At 42.5% G+C, this 14,038-nt stretch overlaps 1 protein-coding gene across 1 annotated transcript; it reads left to right on the top strand.

Moving 5' to 3' along the window:
• The first annotated feature begins 924 nt into the window (after window positions 1–924).
• LOC145414670 (beta-1,4-mannosylglycolipid beta-1,3-N-acetylglucosaminyltransferase brn-like) lies at window positions 925–13,397 on the top strand. Its single transcript, XM_080284188.1, has 7 exons — window positions 925–1,000; window positions 8,502–8,835; window positions 8,974–9,195; window positions 10,059–10,169; window positions 11,477–11,633; window positions 11,990–12,115; window positions 12,918–13,397. The coding sequence occupies exons 1-7, from the start codon at window positions 925–927 to the stop codon at window positions 13,224–13,226; spliced, it is 1,335 nt and encodes a 444-aa protein (XP_080140314.1). The 3' UTR covers window positions 13,227–13,397.
• The last annotated feature ends 641 nt before the right edge of the window (window positions 13,398–14,038 follow it).

Genomic DNA, 14,038 nt, shown 5'->3' with positions numbered 1-14,038 from the left:
TCTCTCTCTCTCTCTCTTTCCGTGTGTGTGTGTGTGTGTGTGTGTGTGTGTGTGTGTGTGTTGAAGTAAGGCAGGTATGTGTGCGCGTGTGCAGTGAGACAGGTGTGGAGTGTGTGAGGCGTGTGGAGGAAGGTTAAGACAATTGTGTGATGTGATGCAGGTGTGTTGTTTGAGCAGATGTGCGTGGCGTGGGATAGAAGTGTGGTGTGTGAGGCAGGTGTGGTGTGTGAGGCAGGTGTGGAGCCCGTCAGGTGTGTAGTGTACGGCAGGTGTGGGAGTGACAGCAATGTGTGGTGCGGCAGGTGTGCGAGAGAGAACAGGTTTGCAGCTCAGGGCAGTCTTGAGATGAAGCAGATGTGTGTGGGAGGTGTGTGGGTGAGGCAGGTGCGTAGGTCAGGGGTCATGAGGTGTGTGTGTGTGTGTGTGTGTGTGTGTGTGTGTGTGTGTGTGTGTGTGTGTGTGTGTGTGTGTGTGTGTGTGTGTGTGTGTGTGTAGAGGGGGTAGACAGGTGTGCTGGTGGTAGGAGTATTCTGACCGTAACTAGTGTAGGTTGGATTCGCGAACACCTGTTTTACAATCACCTTCTTACCCATCTCCCTCTCTCTCTCTCTTTCTCTCTCCTAACAGAAACAAAGGCAATGCAATTCAACAACGTGATAATTCCTCCGTTATCTAATATGTATATTTTATTACCGTTGCCAACCCTTTATAGTAAATTACACTTGGATATGCATTTTTTTATTTTTACTCATTTTTTGTTTTGTTTTCACAAGTCAGGCATCATTTACTGCATGTTCACCACACACACACACACACACACACACACACACACACACACACACACACACACACACACACACACACACAATGATAAATCCATATGAAGAACGAATTTTCAGTAATGACAACTACATTTCACTAACGATGCCGTCACAGGAGCACAAAAGTGACCAAAACACCCCCGCAGAGGACATCAATCTAATCCAAACCCTGACTGTTGGCAAGTGAAGTGTTAATAGATTTGTTATTGTTTGCTTTTTTCTGTGCTTCACTATACACTCCCTCTCTCACTTTCCTTTCCTCCCCCTCCCCCACCTGCCCTCTCTTTTTTCTTCAGATTTCCCCCCTCACACTTCCTTCTCTTTCTCCCCCACCTTCACCCCACTTCCCTCTCTTTCTCCTCCACCTTTCCTCCCACCCACTTCCCTCTCTTTCTCCTCCACCTTCCCCCTACCCACTTCTCTCCATTTCTTCCTCCCCCTCCCCCTACTTCCTTTCCTTTCTCCTTCACCTTTCCCCCCCTCACTTCCCTCTCTTTCTCCCCCACCTTCCCTCCTTTTCTCCTCCTTCTATATCCTCTCCTATTTTTTTCTCCACCTTCTCCGCCTCTCTTCCACTTTCCTTCCACCTCCCCACCCTTCGTCTCTTCCACCTTGACCTTTCTCCCCACCATTCCTCCCTCTGATCTTCCCTCCCCTCCTACCTTCCTCCACCTGACTCGACAGGTGTGCAGGTTTGCTCATCGATCAGGTAAGTAAAGTGGTTTTTAAAATACTTCCTCAAATCTCTCTCTCTCTCTCTCTCTCTCTCTCCCCAGTCTCGATATTTATTTACCTGCCTACCATTCATCACCTTCACTAACTCACTGGATAAGATACATAAACTATTTAAATAAAAGTAAATGTACGACAATTCCCCCCAAAATGTTCCTCTATCATCATCATCATCATAACTATATCCCACTATAATAAAAATAACCATAATAGCCGTAATAAACCCCTTCACTGGTACAAATCCTTTCAAAGTTGATTAAAGCCGTCTGGAAACAGCAACAACTAGAATGTCATCCGAAAGTGCATACCTCCGACAACACCAATAAAACTTATGATTTACTGCTATCACCCCTGTTTCCTACCAGATAAATAATTCTATGGTCTTAGGCTGCCCTATTACACAGTCTCAGAAAGCACATACCTCCAGTAGCGCCAAAAAAAATGTTATTCAATCCTGCACCCAGATCCGAATCCACCTCAAAATCTCATCAACTCTTCCTTGACCCATTGCCCACCTACCCGCCAAAATTAAAGGAAATCCCGATAATAGTTTCTGAGATATCTTGTACACAGACAGACAGGGATGAATACATAATCTGTGTCCAACTTCTTTAGTGAATCCCAGGCCTTCAAAACATACACGTAAATGTAAAAAGTAACATTCCTCGCTTTCCCCCATCTCCACTGTTCCTCCATCTCTCCACCTGTCCTCCTCCCTTTCCCTCTCTCTCCAAATGTTCCCCCTCCTTCCCTCCATCTATCCATCTGCTCTCCCTCCATCTCTCCACCTCTTCTCCCTCTATCTCTCCACCTCCTCTCCCTCCATCTCCACCTCGGTTCCGTCCTTCCCTCCACCTGCTCTCCCTCCCCTCCATCTCTCCACCAGTTCTGAGGGGGGGGGGGTCAGGATGGAGATACAAGGCACAGATGGTGAAACAAGATGGCGACAACAGGTGAAACAGGTGAGTGTTGGCAGGTGAAACAGATGAAAAGCAAGTGAAAGAGAAGGGAATGATAGTAAGTGAAACAGGGAATGACAGTGAATGAAACAGAAGAGAATGACAGTGAGTGAAACAGAATAAGTGAGTGAAACATGGTAGAGTGAAACAGATGACAGTGAAAATAGGCGAAACATATTTTTTCTTTCGTCCCTTCCTCCACTTTTCTCCCTTCCGGCCAATCTTTCCTCCCTTCCTCCTACCTTTTCTCCAAATCTTTCCTTCCTCCTACCTTTCCTCCAATTCTTTTCTCTCTTCCACCTACCTTTCCTCCAACTCTTTTCTCCCTTCCTCCTACCTTTCCTCCCTGCCTCCTACCTTTCCTCCAATTCTTTTCTCCCCTCCTCCTACCTTTCCTCCAATTCTTTCCTCCCTTCCTCCCATTCTTTCCTTTCAGGCTCCCATGATTTACTAACAAAAAATAAATTAAATAGTATGGCGTTCTACCTGGAAATATATATAAGTGAAAACGCGGTCAGGGAGAGAGAGAGAGAGAGAGAGAGAGAGAGAGAGAGAGAGAGAGAGAGAGAGAGAGAGAGAGAGAGAGAGAGAGAGAGAGAGAGAGAGAGAGAGAGAGAGAGAGAGAGAGAGAGAGAGAGAGAGAGAGAGAGAGAGAGAGAGAGAGAGAGAGAGAGAGAGAGAGAGAGAGAGAGAGAGAGAGAACGAAACCCCAAAAGAAAAAAAAAACGGTAGAGAAAGTCAAGAATGGAAGAGGACTCTAAAAAAAAAAAAAAAAAAAAAAAAAAAACGTAAAAAAGAAATGCATGAAAAAACTGAGGCACATACATACATTACACACACTCTCACTTATCACCTTTCCAACGAGAGAGAGAGAGAGAGAGAGAGAGAGAGAGAGAGAGAGAGAGAGAGAGAGAGAGAGAGAGAGAGAGAGAGTGTATGTTACAAGCCAGTGCGCAGGTGGGAGGGGTGGTGGCAGTATGCAGGAGAGGGTGGAGTGGAAATCTGCTCTCGTGTTTATTTTTTTTACCAGTTCATAAAAAAAAGAGAGAGAGAATAAGGAAAAAAAAAGAGAGAAAGAAAATAGAGAAAGAAAGAGCCATAATGAAAACAATATAACTTAACGGCTGGATTGCAAGTTTGAAAAATTTTGAAAAGACGTGATAATCATTGAACGATATTAATAGCGAAGTTTAAAGCAAAGAGGACTGTGAAAAGAAAACCAATAAGTAAGGAAATAAACGAATAAATAGGCAAATATATATGTAAAGAAAAAACAGACGCCAAAATCGAAAAAAAAAGCAACTTTAATCGTGAGCTGCAAACCCGTCTGGAAAAAAAAAAAAAAAATGATGTAGTGTATTGATTTTTTTTTTTTTTTGGGGGGGAATAAAAACAGTAAAGACACAGTAAAGAGCATAAATAAGTTAATAAATAAATAAATAAATAAATGCGAATAATGCAGCTTAACATACGAACTGCTGACTTCGCTAATGGTGAAAAATAATTCGTGGTGAAATTCTCCTTGAGAGGCCATATCTGACGAAAAACGACGGGGGAGAGAGAGAGAGAGAGAGAGAGAGAGAGAGAGAGAGAGAGAGACCCTCAAGTGCTCTAACAAAACTCAGCACATGAACTCCAAACTTCAATAATTTCCTGTACAAATAATTAAAAGTGGCAGTTTTCACCACGGATACAATATAAACAATAGCCCCCCCCCCCCAAAAAAAAAAAAAAATCAATAGCCCCCCTCAAAAAAGGAAAAAAATATCATTGAAACCCAGAACTGGAAATTTCGATACTGAAATATCAATTCCACGAGACAGCTTCCTTGAACGATATGAATAGCAATGTTCATACCAAGAAGTAAACACAACCTGAAAAACACTGAAAAAAATATTACTCGAGAAATGGAGCAAAAATTACGTGGGTTTTCATGACCAATTCGGACTTTACAGAAAAATTTAGTGTATGAATATTAAAATGAGAGTAACTATTAGGTACCTGTCAATAAAGAAATGCAAATTATAGCAGCTGTGAGAAAAGCTGCACTGCTAGAACTCAGAACGGTATATAGAACACAGTTTAATCGTCTCCTTGAATTATTTTTTTATTTTTAGATGTGGGAGCAGAGCTAGGAGCGGCCCTGTCCGTCTATCACTCACCAACATTTTCCGGAAACGAGGTGCTTCAGGCCCATAGACTTTCGCGACTTCAGCGAGGCCCCACACGAAGGCTATGACCCTCCCATGAAAATGACGAAGAAGTAGCAGAAGATGAGATTACTGAAAATGAATTATCACTGCAGTTTATTTTTATATCTTTAAGTGATGATGATGATGATGATGGACAAGCAGAGGAGGCCTTGAGTGTAGACCCTTCAATTTTACTCTTATTATTAGACGTTTTTGTTCAGCTTATGAGTCCTCTTGTAGTGAAAATGATTTAAAAGTCTACCATAAGATATACAAAATTGTCAGGGAAGCACAAGAGTAAAATAAACTAGCAACATAAGCCCGTCTCCTGGCTTGTCCACACACACACACACACACACACACACACACACACACACACACACACACACACACACACACACACACACACACACACAGGGAAAAGTATCTTGAAATTTCAGGCATAGGTCCATACACAAATTTTCATGGGAATAAGATCAGTAAGTTTTGAGGATGTGGTAAATATCGTCAGTGAGAGGAAAAAGAACACCAACACCATGAAACAGAAAAATAATCGTCTGTGGGAAATGTGAAGAAAAACAAAACAAAACGAGAAAATTGTCTATGTAAATAAAAAAGATAATGGACTGTGGGAAAGGTAAAAAAAAAAATATTGAAAGTCGGAATTAAAAAAAAAAGAAAAAACTGATAGGACGCAAAGAAGGTTGAGGATGAAAAATACTTGGAAGTGAATAATGTTCAAGGTTGATTTAGTTTCTCACTATTTACATGACTGCGATGATGACGATGATGATGATAATGATGATGAAGTGTATAAACGCCACTTTTTAATTATTATTATTATTATTATTTCCTTTTTTTTTACACAGGAATAAATTGTGTTCCGCGTAAAAGCAAGAGACGGTGGTGAAGGAGCGAGGATCCAGCCAGTGGTCACCATGTCCTTACTTAGAAAGGGTGAGAAGAGGTGAAAGCTAGTTCTCTCTCTCTCTCTCTCTCTCTCAATGTGTGACAGCATAAATGAAAGTAAGCATATTTTACACTAATTTCTCGCCCTTTTCAAAAATGCTACACTACGAACTACTCTTATCCCTCATTAAAAGTCGCTTAATTACCACTACAATGACGTAAAGCTTAATTAACTCTTGCCATTACTAGAAGATTTTTTTTTTTCAACTCTGGAAGAATTTTTAGTGATCGTAAATTAAGGGAATCTCAAACCCCTCTGTTTCGACCCTCCAGCTGAATAAAATCGTCTGGATACAGGTAGAAGAGAATGCTGAGGTGCACTTGTTGCTTGGCGATTTAGTTTGCGTATTGCATCTTATTTTTTATTTCACATGTTGTATATATATCTTACATACACACACACACACGCGTCTAACATTCCCGGTGGTTTGCAGTGAGGTGGCTGCGACAGGTGACCCTCCCGTGGCTTCTCACCTTGGCCGTCCTCCTCCTCTTCCTCCTCATCCGCAGGTAAACAAGGCCACAGATCCTAACACCTCTTCCTTAGCGATTTATTTTTCATACATTCCCTTGGCAACACCTCTTCCTTGGCGATTTATTTTGCTTTTTAAACCTTAACAATCCACTGTATCCTCTTTACTTAAAAATGCTTCAATACTGACGTGGTCTGCATCAATAAAATACGATGCTGAAGTCCAAAATAAATCGCTAAGAAAAATACGACATGGGGAATACGAAGTGACCCGTATTATCTGATTTAAAACTGAGTACACGGGGGTAAAATAATCTCTGAACCCCTTCCCTCCGATGACGCCTATTTCCCAGTCCTAGGAAGCTTAGAAATGGGCTCTCGTAATGAAGGGGTTAATGAAGGCAATAACTCTCTCTCTCTCTCTCTCTCTCTCTCTCTCTCTTTCCTAAGCTGAATACGTCAATCCTAAGCTGAATACGTCTCTCCTAAGCTGATTAAATCTCTCCTAAGATGGTTAAAGTCTCTCCTAAGCTGAATAAGTCTTTCCTCTGACGAATATGTCTCTCCCAAGCTGATTAAGTTTCTCCTAAGCTGAATAAGTCTAAGCTGAATAAAACAGTCTCTCCTACGATAAGCTGAAGGTATCGAGGAAAATGAAAAACACGTCCTCGGAGGGAAGGAGTTATTTTATGGCAACCAATATTAGAACATCTGCCAGGATTGGACGCCATTAAACCGCAGTTCACCTTACAAAAACGAAATTAAACGCGGAAAAAAAAAAAAATCCTTCAATTATTTTCCATCGCCTGTCAAGTAATGTAAAAAAAAAAAAAAAAAATAGGGTCCTGCCTTTCCTTTCCTGATGTAAATTTTAATAACATAACTCTAAGTAAAAGGCAATGGCAAACTGTAACTATTAAAAGTTTTACTGTATCCCCTGATGTATTCACGATAAAAATAAACAAAATATATAATAAAAATAAATAAAGTTAATATTACACAGGGGGGTTCCAATAATTTCCTGTATGTTCAATACGGCTCGTGATGTCTTGATTTCAATTTGATTAAGTATATAACTTACTATGATGCTGTAAATGCTGCTGCTAGTAATCTCTGTCAGGCTCTTGAAAGTTACGGCAGAATCAGTGGGAATTTTGCAACGCCTGTGACTGTAGTGCCAAAAATTTTCAAGCCATAAGTGCATCGATATATATATATATATATATATATATATATATATATATATATATATATATATATATATATATATATATATATATATATATATATATATATATATTTTTATCATGTATTTTTATCGTGTGTTTTTTAATGGCGAGTAGAGTGAGACACTGTATTATGGTTTAACTGGCATTCCACAACCTTCACTGGATACACTAACGAGAGCTGGAGTTTGTGGACGCGATACATCAGTCACTGGGCCACCTTTGCTTGTGCTACTTCGGGCATACAAATGGTCTATGGTAAAGAAGAAGCCTATCATTTTAAAGTCACACAATCCTACTCCCATTCCACAAACCCAACCCTCCATACATCAGAATTTGTGGGCTATGTATCGTAAAGCCGTGTCACCTTTTAATTTATACGTAAGGCCTACACATCAGGCCTAAACTAAGCTCTTCGTTCTATATTCCATCCACCTTCCACCTTCCCCTATGATGCATTACACTTTTTGGATGCTGTATTTCGAGAACCAAGCCACCTTTTGTACCCTCCTCCTCTTCTTCTTCAACAGAATCTAACCCTCCTCGTTTTCCTTCTTTAATAAGCATAAAATATCTAACCCACCACCTCCTCCTCCTACAACAGGCGTAAATCTAATCATCTTTAACAGGCATAAATATATAAAATTTTCTTTTAATGGACACAAATCTCCTCGTCCTCGTCCTCCTCCTGGCTTTGGTATCCTGGCCTTCAACTCACAGAATTAGGTACCAGTCATAGTCTTCCCTGTAACAAATAGCCTCGACAGGACCATTAAATATCTTGCCGTTTGCTTTCCTCTGCACTACCTCTCACATACAACTACATTTTAGCTACAGGAGGAGTCATGAGGTGGTTCTCATGAGCAAGGACGTGAAAGGGACACTAAACGACCGCCAAAACAGCATCCACAAAGCCTGGAACGCCTTAAAGGAGAGGAACGTGGCGGAACGAGCGGCTGGCAGAGACGAGGCAGCAGGGAGAGGGGGTGGTGGTGATGATGGGCAAGTGAGAGGAGGAGGAGGAGAGATTGGAGATAAGAATGAGGAGGAGACTGCATGGAAAGAGAGGTATACAGAGGAAGATATAGGAGGAAGACAGCCAAAGGAAGAGCTGAGACTCCAAGACACAGATCGGAATAAGGAAGATCAGGAAGTGGCAGCAAGAAATGACCAAAAAGAAAACGACACAGAAAAGAAAGGGGCGGGAGAGACCGAAATCACACAGGGAAAAGATCAACAAAAGGGGACCGACAAAGAAGGAAAAGACCGAGAAGGGTACGGCACAGACCTGAAGGTGGCGCAGAAAGAGAGAAGCAACGAAGGAAAAGGCCAAAGAGAGCAGAACGCAGCAAGAAAAGGCCAACAGCAGAAGGACAAAGAAAGACTACAAAAGGAAGACAAAAAACTACCCTCTTCCCATTCCACCACCCACTACGACCCCCTGAAAGACCCCGACCGCTTCAAGTAAGACCTCTGGCAGTTTGGGGAAGTGACTGAGAACGTGTCTATATATTTTTTCTTTTTAAATCCTAACTTGGCCCAGATTTATTTTTTTACATATACATTACTCCATACATAATCTCCTCCCCTTACCTTCCAAAGATTCATCCACTCGAGGCAGCGGATGCGACTGACGGGGCCGGTAGTTAACAGCATTCCGGGCCGGGTCAGGTTCCGCCACGACCCTGCCCCCTACGCCTGCCCTCGGAGCGACCTGCCCTTCGTGCTGGCGCTGGTGATGACGGCGCTGCGGCAGGGGGAGAGGCGGGACTTCATCAGGGAGACGTGGGGCCATCCCGTCTGGTACCCCCACACGCGTCTTAGGTACCTGGAAGTGTTTATATTAATTAGTTTTTGAGAAACACCGGAAGGAAGCAAAACTGAAGGTGATCGAAGTGAAATGAGCTTAACTGGGGACACGCATGTAAACCTGCAGGTCGTGTTTAGGGGAAAGACTGAGACTTTGCAAAAATTAAATCTATGCCTTGATAACGCTCCCAGAAACTTATATGCCTTCTTCTTTTCTTCTTCTTCTTCCCCATCCTCCTCTTCTTTTCTTCTTTTTTCCTTTCCTTACTTCTCCTCCTCCTCCCCCTCCTGCTCCTCACACGTCATCCCACAATGTTCAAAGTTAGTACCCTGAATTGGAGTTGAGTTTTGCCAAGGGACAATGTACTCTTATCGACAAAACACTGAGTCCTGTACTTCTGAGACAGTAACTTTAAACCTGAAGATGCTAATTAAGGTACGACTGCGCTTTAAAATAATCCTGGTATTTTTTTTCTGGGGCAGAATTCCTTTCCTGGTATACGTAACTGACTTTTTACAGATTTTCTACACCTGCCGGAAAAAAAAAAAAAAACACTGAAAAACAGTGGCTTTTTTTTAAAATAGATTTGATACCTGTTGAATGGATGATGATGATGGTGATGGTGATGATGATGATGATGATGATTGTGGTGGTGCGTAAGACTATAATTAAAGCAACAATCTATTTATCTATCTACACATCCATATATCTATCTCCGGTGTCTGTGGCGTTAGGTGCGGAGGACACAGAGGTACTGTTCAAAGGATGAATTTAAAATCTATTCGTTCATCTACCTATCCATCTATTTATCTATTTACTTATATATCTAAGATTCTATCCATCTGCCTCTGTATCCATCCATTTATCTATCTACCAGAGCGGTGTTCGTGGTGGGCGGTACAGAGGAAGAGGACGTGCAGGGGGCTGTGGACAACGAGGCTCGGAGTCACGGCGATATCCTTCAGTACAATTTCATCGACTCGTACGGGTGAGAGGCTAGGGGCTAGGGTTAGGACATACTGCTAGGACAGGGTGAAGGCTGGGAAGGGGAAGGCTAGGGCAGGGCAGAAGACTAGGCTATGGCTAATACGAGGACAGGGCATAGGCTAGGACAGGGCTGTGGTTAGGGTAGGGCTAAGGCTAGGACAGGGCTAAGGCTTGAGTGAAGGCAAGACTAGGCTAGATCTAATGCTGGGATAGAGCTAAGGCTAAGATATGGCTAAAGCAAGGCTAGTTAAGGCTAGGGCAGGACTAAAGTTATGCTAGGTTTAAATCTATAACAGGGCTATGGCTGGGCTAAGTCTAATGCTACGTTAGGGTTAAGGCTACGATAAGACTATGACTAGGAGAAGATTTAGGCTAGGATTAGACTAAGGCTAGGCTTGGGATAGGGGTAAGGATAGTGGTGAAGGAGGTCCTGTTTATACGCTTTTCTGAATTCTTAACTTTTTTATTTCGATGACATTTTTTTACATTTCAGTCTCACAAAACCAAGCTATTTTATTGAACTCAGGACAGACTTTCTGAACTCGGAGAGGTTAGGTAAGGCCTTCATTAACCTCTTCACTATAAGCATTTTACTCAAACCATGCCAAGATTTTCCTCTTTTAGCGGTAAATTTTCCGTAGCTCTATAACAGAAAAAGACAATGCTGCGGCTCTATATTCTTTTCATGGCACTTCTTCGTGACTAGCGCATATTTTAGTATCATCTCTCGTTACAGTTCGCTTTCAAGATTGTGGGATGGCAATTTTACGCCAAGTTAGAGTAAAAACGATACAGTAAGGTGTTCCCTGGCATTAAAAACACTAGCCTGATAACCGCGAGTATTAATAAAGAACTATGCCTACTGACTACAGCGATTTATCCGTCTACTCCATATGGTCTTTTCTATGCCAGGTGATGCCACCCCAGGATTATTAAAGCTCAGAAAAAAATCATATATACTGAGATCATCCTATCACAATATACTGAAACTACATCATAAACTCCTTTGAAAATACACCCATTGAACCTTCCTCCATTCTCGATCCGTGTAACTCCCGTGCAAGCCAGCAAATCAAACTCTCGCCAGAACTGAAACCCCCCCACAGAAACCTACCATGCAAGACGATGCCAAATAAATAAATAAATAAAGCTCCCAAACAATTTCTATACAGCATTAACCTCACATCACCATTACAATAAAACTTTCCAAACCTCCCAGAAACCAGCAAACCTTGAGTCCCCGCTACAAAATAAGTCTTGTAACAAATTCCCCCGAAACTTGTCCCCCTGAAACTCTCCCCACTGCAGGAACCTGACGTACAAGACGATATCGATGCTGGCGTGGGCGGTAACACGATGTCCCGATGTCACCTTCCTGGCCAAGGTGGATGATGACGTGCTTCTTAACCCCTTCCACCTCACCCACTACCTTCAACGCCAGCTCGACACTCCACCCAAGCCACTGGTAAGGAGGGAAAGGTGGAGGCCGTGTTCTCGCTGACGTAGGTAATTCGGTCACATCTGTTCCTCGGCGAATTATTTTGCATACAACGCCTTCAAACTGTCTTGCTCATGAGTTTCCACAATCGTTCGGAATGGTCTTAATGAAACCTGAATGTATCTGTACAGTGTGAATATAAATAACCTTACTTTGAATGTATTTTTAGTGTGAATAAATCTTACTATGAATGCAGTTAAGTTGCAAATAATATTCACTAGTAAAAGCAAGACCTAATCTCTCTCCCATAATCCCTACTCCCACCCCTCCTCCTCCTCACTCCCTACTCTCACACCTCTCCCTCGCTCCCTCTCCTTCCCCAGGGTGTGCGCCAGGGAGATGAGGTGATGCCAGTGCCCCCCGGAGCTAGTGCCGCCACCACGTACATCTACGGAAGATATGATGCCAGCCCTTACCCCCTCAGAGTCACCAAGTGGGCCCTCAGTATGGTGAGTTGGGGTTTGGGGATACTCTCTCTCTCTCTCTCTCTCACACACACACACACACACACACACACACACACACACACACACACACACACACACACACACACACACACACACACACACACACACACACACACACACACACACACCTAAAAAATCTGACTCCCCTACAAGCCGAACGAATACCCAGGAAAAATCACTGCTCTCTTGTCTCCTTGAACAAGCTGACGTCTTAAGTTAATTTTTACTACTTCCAGACGATTTTATGCATCTGAGGGGGAGCTTTTCGAACTGGGGGGGTGGGGGGATTAGAAAAAGCCTTAATTGACCCCTCGAACACCACAAATCTCTCCAAGATGAATCAAATTATCTGGAAGTAGGGAATATATATGGTGTCATCGGCGTGAAGCTTTTAACCCACCATAACAATAGTATTTTTTTCCTTTTTTTCTTGGTGCCTTCAGACGATTTTCCTCAGCAAGGGAGAGAGTATTTGAACAGGAGGGGGTAGATAAAGCCTTCAGTTATCGTTTCCATACAACTAAATTTTCCGAAGTTAAATAAACTAAGGGTATATTGCCTGAATGAATAGGAACGTCATCTGGTTGAAGTTATTAAATCTGAAGAAATTTTCCGTATTCTTGCTACCTTCAGACGATTTTATTCACCACAGGGGAGACTATTTAACCTGGTGGGAGTTAGTTACAGTCTTTGTTTATATCTCTTCACCATGTCTCCCCAAACAAAATCGTCTGGAAAAGGGGGTTGAAAAATCGGGGTTAACTTCAGCTTCCACCCCCGACAGGACGAATACCCCGAGAAATTCTACCCGCCCTTCGTGCACGGTCCGGCGTACATAGTGGGACGAGACGCGGCCAAGGAACTGGTGAGGTACGCCCCTTATGTGCCCTTCGTCAAGCTGGAGGACGTGTACACCACTGGCCTCGTAGCGCACGCGGCGGGGGTGAAGCACGTGCAGATCTTCAAGGAGGTGAGCACGTTCAAGCCGGGACCGGGACTGTATAACGGGACGCAGGGCATCTTAGAGGAGACAGGGATCAAGACGAGAAGGAAGGCTTGGCGGGAGATTCTTAAGTACGCTCCCAAGACTTAGACCTAGACTGTGGGGATGAGTGAGGAGAAAACCCAGTGGACTGCAGGCTGAAACTTTAATCACTGAAAAATCTTAAGGAGACAGGCATCAAGACGAGAAGGAAGGCTTGACAGGAGATTCTTAAGTACGCTCCCAAGACTTAGGTTACGGAAGTTCCCTAACACCTCTTCCTCAGCGAATTATTTAGTACGTTACTATTGTGTTCTGTGTTGCTTAAGTCATTCTAAAATCGCCATAAACTGCATAAGTAATATACACAAGGATATGAACGAGCCATATCCAGAATAAACCGGTAAGGAAGAGGTGTTAGGGAGCTTCACAGATAGATACAGATAGATAATTAGATAGATACAGATAGACAGACATAGCTAGACACTGACCAACAGGTAAATAGACGGATAGACAAAGTGATAGACGGACACTGACAGAAAATGCAGTATTACCAATTTCCTTTCCAATATACGTCATTACCTTCGGTTGTGAATGAGACAGTGTTCAAGAGTGTTCATAAGTGTTCATATATTTTACGGTGCTGTTCAATGTGTACAGGAATGCTGCTATATAATTACGAAAAATATATATAGTGAGTGTGTTCAATGGTGTTCACAATGTACTGTACACTACGACTGTGCGATGTGTATAAGTTGTTTTACTGAACGAATTTATATTATTGTAAATAGTGTTCAGTAATGTTTATATGGTATTTTCTACGGTATAGTGCGATGTGTAAATGAATGTTAATGTGGATGTATTTATGCAGTATGGTGAATAACGCTTAATATATGAATGTTCATGTACTGATATAGCGAGAA

The sequence above is a fragment of the Coenobita brevimanus genome, chromosome 100 (assembly GCF_032717465.1).
Source record: "Coenobita brevimanus isolate Jiangsu-jjx chromosome 100, ASM3271746v2, whole genome shotgun sequence".
Classification (NCBI taxonomy): domain Eukaryota; kingdom Metazoa; phylum Arthropoda; class Malacostraca; order Decapoda; family Coenobitidae; genus Coenobita; species Coenobita brevimanus.
The sequence above is the reverse complement of the archived record's forward strand: the minus strand, read 5'-3'. Positions and strand labels throughout refer to the sequence as shown.